The sequence below is a fragment of the Dasypus novemcinctus genome, chromosome 4, assembly GCF_030445035.2.
Source record: "Dasypus novemcinctus isolate mDasNov1 chromosome 4, mDasNov1.1.hap2, whole genome shotgun sequence".
Classification (NCBI taxonomy): domain Eukaryota; kingdom Metazoa; phylum Chordata; class Mammalia; order Cingulata; family Dasypodidae; genus Dasypus; species Dasypus novemcinctus.
Window position 1 is genome coordinate 39,560,087 of NC_080676.1, and position 14,149 is coordinate 39,574,235.

The following is a 14,149-nucleotide window of genomic DNA, read 5'->3' on the forward strand; positions in this document are numbered from 1 at the left end:
GAAATCTGCCTGATGCCATCAATGGAAATCTTGTCCAAAAAATTAGGATAGCTGCCATTTTTTGTTGTTGTTGTTGTTCTATACTAACCATCCTTTCTATATCCCTAACCCCTGACTGTACTGGATTTTTTATTTTTTATGAAAAGGCTTGTTTATAAAGACATTTTACACATGCAATGGAGAGGATACATTCTTGGGAATAAATATCCACACTATTTTAAATGTTACGGCATCTTAAGGAAAAAAAAATATTTGTCAGGTGCCCTCTATAAATACCTAACAGTGTCTTCCTCACACTGTGCTGTGCTGTGTTTAAAATAAAGCAGTTGAGAAAGTACCTGGTAATAGAAGTTTTGCACTGAATCCAATACAAGGCAATTCTCTCTCTGCTGAGAGGTAATTTTGTAGTTAAAGTGAACCTCCTTGCCTTACATTCCAGGATTTGTGATAATCATTGGCAAAGGGAGAGGAGCACATAGAACCTAAATATATAAAGGAAATAGAATCAAAATGCCTAAGCGATTGATTAAAAATAACTATGAAAGTGGATCCAGGGAAGTGGACTTGGCCCAGTGGTTAGGGCGTCCGTCTACCACATGGGAGGTCTGAGGTTCAAACCCCCAGCCTCCTTGACCCGTGTGGAGCTGGCCCACAAGCAGTGCTGATGCGGGCAAGGAGTGCCCTGCCACGCAGGGGTGTCCTTGCGTAGGTGAGCCCCACACGCAAGGAGTGCGCCCCATAAGGAGAGGCGCCCAGTACGAAAGAAAAGTTCAGCCTGCCCAGGAATGGTGCCACACACACGGAGAGCTGACACAACAAGATGACGCAACAAAAAGAAACACAGATTCCTGTGCTGCTGACAACAGAAGTGGACAAAGAAGAACACACAGCAAATAGACACAGAGAACAGACAACTAGGGAGGGGAGGAAGGGGAGAGAGAAAAAAAAAAGAAAGTAGATCCAAGGATGGTGCCAATATTTCTGGCTTTAGGCTAATGGGTAGAAGGTGGAGCCAGGACCAACTAAGGACCCTAAAGAGGAGGGGGGCAGGCACATGGTGAGTTCTGTTTTTGACATGTTTATTGTCTCATAGTGACTTCAAGATGGCACAGAAAAGTTTACATAATAACATAAGAAGCACTCAAGTTGCTGGTACCGAGTAATTAAAGTCACTGCTAGGAAGGTCTATTACACCATCACCGAAGGGTCTAAGACCTAACACAAGGCCATCTCTGAAGTAAACCCTGCATACTTTACTAGAGCCACCTCTTTTTTTCCTTAACTGACATTTTTTGTCCAAACACCACCACACTGCATAACTGCTTATATTTACCACAGAGAGAACTTAAAAAAAAACTATGCATAAGAGACTGTGGGGACAAAGTCAAGTAGACATCTAAAACCTGCTGCGCATCACTGGCTGCAAGGTCAGGGCAGTGCACTCCACGTTCAGTGACCTCTGCAGGACCCCAAAGTAGCGGGATGTCCAGGCCCTCACTGTCTCAGTGGCCATGAGGCTATGCTGCTCCACAAACAGCCGTAGGAGCCCCAGGTTCCCAGTCAGGGGACAAGGATGCTGTCCTGCAGGGCGGCCAGCCACCCCTGGTGGCCATCCGGCCCCAACTCCGGGGTCCCTTCAAGGAGCGGCTGATGATGCGGCGCTGGGAGCCGGAACCCTGTGGCTCCGGGCTGTGGGAAGCCGCGGCCGGGCCGTGGGCCACCTGGGTGCCCCTGCTCTGCTTTGTGCTCCACGTCGCCTCCTGGCTCCTCATCTCCAGCATCCTTCTCGTCTTTGACTACGCCGAGCTCATAAGCCTCAAGCAGGTGCACCACCATGTGCTCGGGCTGGGCGAGCCCCTGGCCCTCCAGTCCCCCGCCACCTTGAGGCTCATCTCCCACCTGCACCACCCGGTGTGCCCGGAGCTGCTGACCGAGCTGTGGGCGGTGCCTACCCTGGCCGCCCACAGCCTCTTCCACGCTCTCCTCCTCACCCTCTACCTGGGCCTGGCTCACAGGCTCGAGCCACAGGACCTCTGGTACCTCCGGACCCAGCTGAAAAGAAAACTCCGCCTGCTCTCCTGGCCACAGGATGGGGGTCCCAAACGACAGCTAGCGTCTCTTTCCAAGCCCTGTGCGGCTTTGCTCCCTGTGTTCCAAGTCCCGTCGTAGTATCGTAGGGAGCTGCTGGTGGCTGCAGGCAGAGGCCCAAGGAGCTCCACTCCAGGGCTGTCCCTTCCCCTGCCCGAGCCCCCACTCCCTGGGGTGCGGCCCTGTACCTTAAATTCTGAGCTACAGCCTCTGAACTCCAAGGTCCACTTCTCACCAGTCAGGGCCGAGGAGATTTAGGGTTCATCTCTCCAGCATCAATACTAAGTAAAGAACCTGCCTGACCTCTCCCCTCGCGCACCTCAAGGATCCCCTTCTCCACCTAGAGACTGGACCAGCGCCGGCAAGGTTGAGCGTCCCGAGCACCCCACGGCCCCGCGCATCAGGGCCGCACTTTCAGCCCCCGCCGCAGGGGAGCCACCTCCCCGGGGACGCAGGGTTCTCCTCTAACTCCAATGACATAGGGCTCCCTGCTCTCCCGAGGAACATGCGCTGTGGGGAAATAAAATTCAGCCTGGCTTCTCCACACACACACACACACACACACACACACACACAAAATAAAACAAAACACCTGCTGTGCCAGTTCGATTGGAATTCTCAAAAAATCCTACATTCTCTTTAAAAAAATTTTTGAGCACTTATACCCCCTATGGGATATGAGCATAATTGGGTATAATTATTTTCTTTCATCATATCTGCTACAGAGGATGCATATTTTTCAGTGGTTTGTTAAGAAGAAAAGGTGTGGCTATGAACAGGAATATCTTTGGCACTGATTTTGCATCCTGCCTGACTGGGGGTGAGAGGGTCTATTTTAATCACTAATCACCATGCAGCATGTAAAAGACCCCTAAGAGGAAGGCTGAGATCACTGGATGAGACCCTCCAAAGTCAAATATAAGTTACCCTTCAAGAAAGAGCAAACTGCTTATCAGGAGATGTGGGTTGTTAGACTGATGGGGAGACTGTTAATGATGCGATGTGGGAGGATTTGGAGAGGTCTGTGAAAGCTCACTCTGGTGCGTAGACCGTTATTCTGGCCTGCATCTTGTAAATAAAGTCACCCAAAATTAGTAAAGGTAGAGAGGCATCTGTCTATACCATGGCACTGAGAGCTTCCAAGGTGGTTTGGATGCCCTGCCTCTATCATCCACAGGGCATTAGGCATATCTCACCCACATTCTTTTCATATAACATTATGTCTAGATTTGTTGCTCCCACTAAATTGAGGGATTAATTTTTTAAATCAGTGCATACTGTCACCCATTCTTGAGTCTGATATAATGTGAGTACCTGCTGAATGTTCGTTAAATGACTGAATGAATACAAATGAATAGCTAAGTCCAAGGCAGCACATAATTTCAACATGCATTACTTCATAAAATTTACATATGAAAAGTGTTCATAGTTACATATCAAGAGAGATTTCAAGAATCTAGTTTTGGGAAGATGATGTGGACCAAGCGACTGGGCTCCTGTCTACCATATGGGAGGTCCAGGGTTTGATTCCTGGGGCCTCCTTGTGAAGGCAACCTTACCCGCACAGCAAGCTGCCCAAGAGGAGAGCTGGCCTGCAGGGGAGTGCTGGCCCATGTGGAGTGCTGGCCTACAGGGGAGTGCTGGCCCATGTGGAGTGCTGGCCTGCAGAGGAGTGCTGGCCTGCATAAGAATGCTGGCCCATGTAGAGAGCTGGCGCAGCAAGATGACACAAAAAGAAACACAGAGAGACAATGAGAGGCGCAACAGACCAGGGAGGTGAGGTGGTACAGGAGACTGAGTGCCTCTCTCCCACTCCGGAAGGTCCCAGGATTGGTTTCCAGAGCTGCCTAAAGAGAAGACAAGAAGACACAGAAGAATGCACAGTGAATGGACACAGAGAGCAGACAGCAAGAACAAAACAATGAGGAGGAGAGGGGAAATACAAATAAATCTTAAAAAAAAAAAAAGAATTTAGTTTTAAAAAACTTTAAACTGAATGCAGTTGACTTACACCAATACAAGCACAGGAATTCACTGGCAACCTCTAAAGGTAAAGAAGAATATTTTCATATTGTTTAAATAACAAAGTACATGGGATTTTTGAAAGAAGCAAGATCAAAATCAATAAACATTCCAGGTGTGTAGAAAGATACATGACTGTATGCTAAAAGAAAGACTACCTTTAAAGAAACGTTTAATGATACCCTCATTCCAATCAGCTAAACATTTTTCTTTTCAACCCCACCTTGTAGTTAGAATTTAGAGTAAACCCATTGAAAATAAAGAGGACTAAGATGCATTTGCCTGAGAGAAAAAAGAGATAGAGAAACAAACAAATGAGGCCAAGAAATATTTAATGACTATTTCAAGTAGTTTGGAGAAAATAACACTGGCTTGAGCCGAGATTCCTGGGTGCCTCACTGCCCTTGACACCAAACAGTTCTGGGCACACAAGTAAGAAACTTCACCTTTCTCCTCAGCAATAAATGAAATAGTTAGAAGACTGAATCATCAAGGTCCTTCCAATGCTAAAATTCTATGATTCTAAACAAAGCATATGTATAGAAAAAGGGAAAAGTTGTAGCATGGGCAATATATAAATCATTTCAATTTGGTTTTGAATACTCTCAGTGACTTAAATTTGAATAAGAGAGTAAAGATTCAGTTTTGCAGGATGTGGGGAAAGGCACTGATTTTTTTCAGGAAAGACTCTTGGAAAAAGACTTTTTCTGATTTATCTGTCATCAATGATTTTCAAAAACTTGAAAACTATTATATGTACACTAAGAAGTCCCCATGTCCTGTGGTAGGGTTCTCCTTTTCTATATCCATGACTGTGAAAATGCAAATACATTATCCCTTTCTGAACTGAATAAAATAGCAACAGTATAGTACATATGAACAGAATTTCTGTTGTAATCGCAAATGGGTCTATTTGCTTGCTGGCTTACTTCTTTGCATGTGGGGGGTGGGGGCGGTTCCTGCCATATACCATATATGTGAGCTTAAGTTTCCTCTTCCCATAGTAACTCTTCTACATACTGGGAAAGAACCAAGCATTGATTTAGAAGTGGACAAGAAAGGGGAGAATGCAAATGTTACGTGCTCCTTCGTGGACCACACAGGTCTCCACACAGATCCACTTGTAAGTATCTGCAGGCAACATGCCATGGGTACACAGGTCAAAGGTTAAAAAGTCCAGAGAGTTGGGTTTAATTTTTAATCTGAAAAGTATTTGCTTTATGTCTTTTGTTTGATCACTGGTAAAATAAAAGGGCTTACCAATCGATTTCTAAGACATATCCCAGCTTCTAAAATTCTGATTCCTGATCTGGTTTAGCAGGCAAGAATGCAGAATCAGGATTGTGGAATGACTTGGAGAAATGTTTAAGACCTTTGAAAGTAACAGTGATGTTCAGAGGCTGACCTGGTTGAACAGAGCAACCCAGCAAAGAAAGGAAGTTGAGAAAGAGGGGCATGAATGCCCTTGGATGAAGGGTTTAAGGTGCTTGATTAGGGCTGAAGGGCTTAAGGACCTTTTTTCTCTACAAAGTAACTGAAAATGATTAAACTTATTTTGACAGCTGTTAAATAACTGGGAGGTAAGTAAAAATAGGAAGTTCAGACACAAACCTCACTAGTACCAGATTCCACCAATTTGATATTTATAGCAATGTGGACATGAAAAACTGATATTTATTAATATACTACATACTGATTTTTAAGCAATAGAGAGTAAAACTAATTATAACCATTGCCTCCCCTAGCACACAGGATCCATCATATTAGTGCCTCTATTTAACGTTATTTCTTGGCAAAGTTTAAATCAGAATTTCTCAGGAAAAGCAAACAGTTATTACATTGAAGATCTTAGTTCTAGTCTTTATCATCTTACAGATAAACCTGTCAGTAAAAGCTTGAAACATATTTGCAAATGAGTGTTCATATATTCAGGGAAAAAAAAGTTCAGCCTTGTACTTTAAAAATATTTTAGTAGCAATCATAATAAGCTATGCTTTTATGGTCCTTTTCAGTTTATACACAAAGAGCTTTTATATCCAATTCACATGTAATTTATGGGTGAAGAAAAAAGGTGCTAATTAGAAATTACTCCTATCTATTTATTAGAAGACTTCACAATGTTTTTAGCCACTAGGTCATCCTACATGTATAGTACTTAAAACTGTATTTACTTAAAACTCATTAAACTTTTGTATGATACAGATTGGGCTTACATTGTTCTGAATTTCTGAAGAGTTACTTCATTAAAAACAGGAAACCTCTTATATAGGGAATTTTGTGAGTGTCATTCCAGAGACAGTGGAGAAAGAAACATCAATACTATCTTGAAATTTACCTTTATATCATTTATACAACATAGCCTTCCACCCTCAAAAACTAAGCTGTATGAATACAAATATATAGACAAAAAAGAATTTTTATTATTTACTGAATATTAACTGTCATAAGAGAATTAGGACAATTTTGAGCTAGCATCCATACTTGCTTGTTTTACTTTAGAAACAGACTAGGTAATTTTTTTGTTTAATATTTTAAAGGGCTCACTTTTAACTGCTACTTTTAACAAAGTTAGTTTTGTGGCTATGTTATTACTTATTCAATGACTGAATAAGAACTACAGTATCTATAAGTAACCTACCCCTACAATACCACAGGTTTACGATTAAGAATTCTAGTCCTTGATTGCAAGCATTAAATATGAAGATATATATTAAGCAGTTACCTAAATGAGTACATAATTAGCAGTATATGTAAGCAGGGAAAAAAATAACTAGTTATTATTAGCTTTTCTTTTAAGGCTACTAAATACACACACACACAAACCAATAACACAATCTCTCATCTAAAAGTATTTGCCAATGTACTGACAGAACTCATCTGCACATTAATCGTCAGCACATTAAATGCATCAGAGAACACAACACAGCCATTTGAGAAATAAAAATAAGGCCAAGACCCAAACAAAAATTCCTATAAGAAAGTATCATCTTATATTCTCAATACATAAAACATATATTAGGATATTTATCTGTGATGCAGAGAGCAAATATTTTCACCACTTTTTCTTTCAGTTTTGTGATTCTGAAAAGAAAATAAATGAAATCTTTCAAGAGCATAGTCTTTTATGGCCTTGTGTTTCACTAGGACTATGCGAAAATGATCTTTCAATTCCTTAACCTCAAAACTAAGAAAGAAAAGATGATATGCACTTAATTTCTCAATTCTGAATTTAAATGAGTTTCATTACAAACAGTCACTACATATCTGCTAACAAAGTTACTGCATTATAGAATTAAAATAACTTTCACAAGATTTTCCTCAAAAAGTCAAGGATCAGGAAACACAAATATTCATAATTAATGGATGCTTTTTCTGTTAGACATGCATTCTTTATTGTGATGACAAAAAAACCCACAAAATTTGCTGTGATAAAAACTGCTCACTTCAACTCTTCATATTAGAAAAATAAAGTCAAAAATTAAAACTTCTTTAAAATCTGTCTTCCTGAATGGTTCCATTTTCAGAGTAATTTTTTTCCTGAATTTTGAAAGCAGGGATGTGATTTTATTTATTATTTATCTGTCAACCTCTGGCAGAATAAAAATCTTTTTTAAAAATAATCTGTTCTTTTTTTCCTGTATACCCAATAAGATCCTGCTGTGTTGAGTTTGGTCTGTTATTTTTTTGTTTCTAATCATAAAGGTGATCTTCATTTTTATTATTTTCATCCATTTTTTTTTCTTATAATTTCTCTAAAATTTAAAATGGAAATAAAAATACATAAAGCAAAACACCATCTGAAAACTTGGGTTAAAAAAAAAGAACTGCACATGCTTTTGCCTTTGGTTATGTAAATAAAGAATATATTCAACACTAAAATTTTAGATTTCTTCTGAATGATAAGATTAAGGATAACTTTCTTTTCTTTTGCCTCAGAAAATTTTTTTATACCTCCCAAATTTTCTACATGAACATAAACCATTCACTTTTTAAACTTACATATTAATTATGCTAATGCAAAAAGAAGCCCATATATCATAACTTAGCTAAGTGGAGTTGTTTATTTGTGTGTGTGTTGCACTCCAATTCTAAAATAAAGGGGAAGATCAAAATTTATTCCAAAAAATCTATTTAAAACCTATTCAAGGGACAGTACACATTTAGCTGAATCTTCTTCATATCTAAGTTGCACCTTTAGTGTAGGAAGAGAATTGATATTTCCAATGATAACTATTCCTATCAATGAAGTTAAGTAATTACTACAATTTAGAATGGTATTCAGTAATATAACTTGAAACAAAAGGATTTGATTTAATTGACTTTCCTTCCTTCTACTAAAAATTATTAAGCACAGGGTTTACAATACAAACACAAATTCAATGGATCAATTTAAATATAGAGATCAGAAACCAAAGGGATGGAGAAGGCAATAAGTTTTCTATTTAACACTGATAACTAAATTAACCAGAATATTCCATTTTCTGACTATTGCACTTGAGTTTTACTACTTTGATGAATCAACAATGGAAATAGGAGCCTTTCAAAGATCATCCCAAGATATACACTGCATGAGAGAAACAAAAATGTCTGTTAATAACATGTCCTATAATATCCTAATCTTTTTGTCTTAATGGACATCTTAAAAGGAGTTTTTAGAGCTTTATGTCATCTCTATTTTTATATTCCAGGTATTACATAAATCCTCCAATATACTATAGTTAATTTGCAACCACAAAGTCTTTGTATAAAAAAGATAAAGCTACTAACTTACTATTCGTAAGCCAAATACTTTAACTTGTTTTTCTGGAAGCTCTGTAATTTATCAACTCATTAAAATTGTGGGTGGGAGTTGACTTTTCAAAACTTCTACTATGTAACAAGCATAGTGTAGATGCTTTCATCACACAACAGACAGCAAGTGTAACCCATATTTTCATAAGCAATTATGCAGGTTGAGAGGTAGTAACTTGCCAGAAATCACCCAACTTGGAATCCAATAACTCTACACTCATTCCAGATTTGAGCAAAGTGCCTAAATTCCCTTCTTTCTGAGCTGACTGTTCACACTGTGGCTTCATTAAAATCTTTGAATAAACTTCTACCACATCAAACAAGACTCAAGTATAAACTAAAAACATACATGATTAAATCCACATGAAATATTTTTAATAGGCTCTTTCATTAATACAATTTATCAACAATTGCCTGTGTTTTTTCAACTCTTAGAAACCACTTTCCTTCTCATTAAAATTACTGAAGAAGGAAAGAAACAGAGCCAAAGACAGAGGTATATGGCTTTATAATTTGGAATAGAAAGCTTATTTACTAAATTTAATATCTTTTTGATTAAACATCAACCCGTATTTTGAAAAAAATTGAAATCAGGGAGTTTTCCAACTTCTATCCCTTTAATAATAAAGTGAATCTTCTCAGTGAGTAGAGTCCTTCTATCTAAACTACCGAATCTACTCCAAGACGAGTCCTTTCTTTGTTTTTCACGTATTTGTTTGCTTGTTTGTTTCTGTCAATGGTGAAGATGACAGCTTTCCCTCTACAGGCCAGGGGCTGGCATTACAGTCAAAGTGGACCCAGAGAATGGGACCTGGGGCACATCTGCTACACTTTGCAGTCATCTGAGCCAAGGTTAGGGGGATGGCCAGAGGCATAGATTCAAACATGACCTAATAAAGCCTTCCAGCTCACATCATCAGTGTTTCCCAACTTCTTGGCATGCCTGGAGGAAAGGGGGGTTGTTCTAAATTAAAAGAAAAAACTGAGCATGGAGTCTTTGTCATTTTGGACATATAACCTTTATGAGACTCATTTTTTCTAATCCATAGTATAAGGGTAAGGCACTGAAATTTAATGTGTTTGTATAATAGGTACTCAATGAATTTTAGCTGAATTTTAAAAGAGAAAAGGGCAGAATCTTAGCACTACTCTAAAGGCAAAGAAGATGACTAAATACAAGAAATGTAATGTTTAAAGACAGCAACCTGGAGTTGCTGGAGTAAAGACAGCACTGGCTGGATGTTCCTAATGGTTGGTAGAAACTGGACCAAGGGGAGAACAAGAAATGTGGAGGCAGGAAGAGGCCCAAACCGAAATGAGAATCTCTGGAGCTTCCCAGACAATCCAGTAAGCATTTTTGCTTGATGATTGGGAAAAAATGCTAGTTTCACTGATTTTGCTTGTAACTGACCACATGGGTGGGTAACATGAGAAAATGTGCAAGGGAGAGGAAAGCATAAATTTTTACAAGAATGTTGTAGACCTACTTTAATTTTTTTTAAAAATGCCTTGCCTGAATGTTGTGTTAACTTTGAGTATATACAGTGAGATATAGGCTCCCATGAAATCCATCTGGCCTTACTCTTCTTTACAGAAGAATACCTCTGACTGAGCTCTACTGTTGTAAATCCCAGGCAAAGAGGGTTCTAAGCATCAAAACTCTGAAAGATACATAGAGAACAAGTTTGATTTTATGGCCAGTCTTGGACTCTGGATTTTCCCTGGCACCATTCTCCAGTGAAACTCAACCGTGGATCATCCCCCAAGCTGCACTGATCTTAGAAAAGAAAGGAGTCAGCAGAACTGGTCTTCATAGTCCAGTCCTACACCGCTGGAGAGAAAGCAAAACATTCTCGTCAGAGTGGCATGGACTGTGGATGCTGCTTGTCAAGGCATCTGTCACTAGGTACCCGGTGACAGAGCAAGAAGCCAGCTCACCCTGGTCGGGACTAAGTGGGGCGGAGGAAAGTAGGGAAGGAACAAGACTGCGCCAGGCAACATCGTAGGCCCTTCACACACATCACTTACTCTCTGCAACAACACTGGAAAGAAGCTAGGACTTCTCAATTTTTCAGGCTTTAAAAGAATGAGACTTAGAAAGTTTCAACAACATGCTTAAGGATATAAAATGGAAATTGTTAACAGAGCTGTGAGTCAGTGACTCCAAAGCTGTGATATAATATATTGTAGAGAACAAACGTGCAATAGAAAAATCAAGTAAAATAATGTTTTGCTTACAAAAGAAGTTGTTAAAATACAGATGAGTACCAGGCAGATATAAATATGGACCACAAATAGCTAAATTTAAAAAAAAAACAAAAAAACTTGTCTTAAAACTAAATTACTTGAAAAGAAAACTTTTTTCAGAATCTGTATATTCTTATTTTACATAATTCTATTGAGTTTGGTTATGTGGCTTTCAAGTCCACAGAAAAATGAAATGAAGCAACTTCACGAAGAGGAAGACAGAATTACTATAGTAAGAAGCTGACAACAGGAAAGAATTCTACAAACAAAAATCACTACTCAAAGAAAAATTCTAATATTTACAGTGATTTAAGGTTGTTTAGTGCAGGGACAAACTGCCCTATATATGATGACTATATATAGAGAAACACTCACAATTTCACATATTTTTAGTCTTTTTAGTAAGGTGAATTTTAAAAACATACAACTAAATAATTGACCATTTCTACAAATACAGGCCAGGTTTCCTGATTTTTTTTCAGAAAATATGGGTTTTTTTGTTCAGAAAATATGGTTTCTTTCCTTTTTACATTCTAAGGATCCTAAAAGGAATAGAGTATTACAGCATAAAATAAACATTGTATTCATCCTAAGACATTAAGAGGATGATACATCTTGTGGCCTTCTTCAATTTCACATTTTCTCCAGCCCTATAATTTTTCCCTTTTCTTTATTTAACTTGTTTTTGTATGGCACATACCAGTCAGCCCTTCCTTACTCAAAATGACTGCTTGAGGTAGGAACCATGTTCTATTGGTGTTTATAACTTCAGAGGATCTATCATTGTAGCTTCTACAGAAGGTAAGCTCAATAAATGCAAGATAATCTAATGAAATTGATGCTTAGTATACTCTATTTTAGAGTACAGGGATGCCTGTAGAAATATCTCCATATAAAATGGTCAAAATAAAATTTCTCAGGCTTAAAAGGATAAATCCATTTGTTCATTTATCGTACATGTGACTATCAACTATATTTCAGGCATTGTTCTAAGTCCGAGGATTAGAATGGTAGGCATGAAATACCAATCTTTATAATTTCATGGGCAGAAGACAGGCCATCAACAAGAGAGACAATAAAAAAGAAGATAGAAAATAAGATTTCAGATAATGTTAAGTGTAAATGAGAAAAATAGAGAAACGGACTTTGGCCCAGTGGTTAGGGCGTCCGTCTACCACATGGGAGGCCCGCGGTTCAAGCCCCAGGCCTCCTTGACCTGTGTGGAGCTGGCCCATGAGCAGTGCTGATGGGCGCAAGGAATGCCGTGCCACACAGGGGTGTCCCCCGCATAGGGGAGCCCCACGCGCAAGGAGTGCACCCATAAGGAGAGCCGCCCAGCGCGAAGGAGGGAGCAGCCTGCCGAGGAGTGGCGCCGCCCACACTTCCCGTGCCGCTGACGACAACAGAAGTGGACAAAGAAACAAAGACACAGCAAAAAGACACAGAAAACAGACAACCGGGGGAGGGGAGGGGAATTAAATAAAAATAAAATCTTAAAAAAAAAAAAAGAAAAATAAAGACTAATGTGATAGATATTACATGGGTACTTGGGAGGATAGACTATTATCATTTTTCTTCTTATATAGGGCATTCCTTTTATCAAGTAGAAACATATTTATGACTTCTATAAGATTGTTCAGAGGTGGTAATAAAACCCCTAACTCCCTAATAATTAGGTCAGATATGAAAGGTACAGGTTTTTCATAGGCAACCAGTGAAATCCCCCGTGGGTGGCAGGGCTGCTGCAATAGCCAGCCTTTACACACATCCTTTTAGCTCTCTCCCACACTGTACCGTAGTTCATTTGTGTGACCAATAGCATACAACACTTCCAAGATTCGGTTATAAAAGACCCTAGCTTCCTTATTGCCCACTCTCTCTCCTCTCTCTTGGACCCTTCACTCTCTGAGAAGCCAGCTTCCATGTCATGAGGACACTAAGGCAATCTATGGAGAGGCTTGTGTGGTGAAAAACTTAGGTGTCTGGCCAAAAGTGAGGAAGTAAAGCCTGCCAACAACCATGGGAATGAGCTTGGATGTGGATCTTCTTCCACCAGATTCTTAGATGTCTGCAGACCCAGCTAGATACAGCCTCATGAAAGACCCTGAGCCAGAACCAATCAGCTAAGCGGTTCCTTGCTGTTTCCTGACGCTCAGAAAACTATGAAATTATCAGTATTTGGTTTTTTGTTGTTTGTTTGGGGTAGTTTGTTATGCAGGAATAGCTAGATAATACAGCTATCTTTCTAAGAAAAGGCCTTTGTAAGTAATTGAGGTCTGAGCAGAGGCCTGAGAGTAAAGAAGAGCCAGTTATGAAAAGATCTCAGGAAAGAGCATCCGGAGAGAGTAACAGGTATAAGGACCAGAAAAGGGCATGAGCTTGGGATATTCCTGAAATATCAGCAAAAGGCACCTGTGACTGGAATCTTGCTATTAAATCTCAAAATGGTAAGAGACAAATTAAATTTTCCTTCAAAGTGATAAAGGAAGTAACATTCCCTGATCTATATTTTACAAAATTGTGGACTACTGTTCGGGAGGTAATGATGGAAGCAAGAAACCCAGGTAGAGGCCCCCTGCATAAAGCCAGTCAAGAGATGATGGTGACTTGGACAAGAAATGTTGGAGAGAGGAAATATTATGGGTTGGTAAGATTCAGGATATATTTTTAAAGTAGAGTCATCACAACTACATGAAAAACTTACCTGTATAGTCTAAGTCATGCCAGTAGATTCTGGTTTTCAAGTGGCCTGGACAACACTAAAGTAGACCTAAACAGAGGGGATTATTAGATATGACCTACTGAGATGTAACTCAATTCAAGAAAGAATTTGTACGTGTGATAGTTAAAAATAATAACTTCTTATAGATAAAATTTTATGGGGCTTGGAAAGAAAGACTCTTCCCTTTGAGGCAGGTTAGTAAGGGAAAGAAGGGAGGGCTGTTGGTCAGAACAAAACCATAACATTCACAGCTGGGACCCTGCAAAGTACCTGGCCTAG

General features: G+C 39.5%; 2 protein-coding genes across 5 annotated transcripts in view; both read right to left on the minus strand.

The window, feature by feature from the left end:
- Nucleotides 1-14,149, minus strand: part of GOLIM4 (golgi integral membrane protein 4) — a 94,126-nt gene that overhangs the window by 50,319 nt on the left and 29,658 nt on the right. The gene's annotated exons all lie outside the window — the stretch shown is intronic.
- NRM (nurim) lies at nt 625-5,254 on the minus strand. Its single transcript, XM_071214443.1, is given in 3 exon segments — nt 625-1,569; nt 1,572-2,078; nt 5,191-5,254. Coding segments are annotated over 3 exon segments (744 nt in total). The 3' UTR covers nt 625-1,396.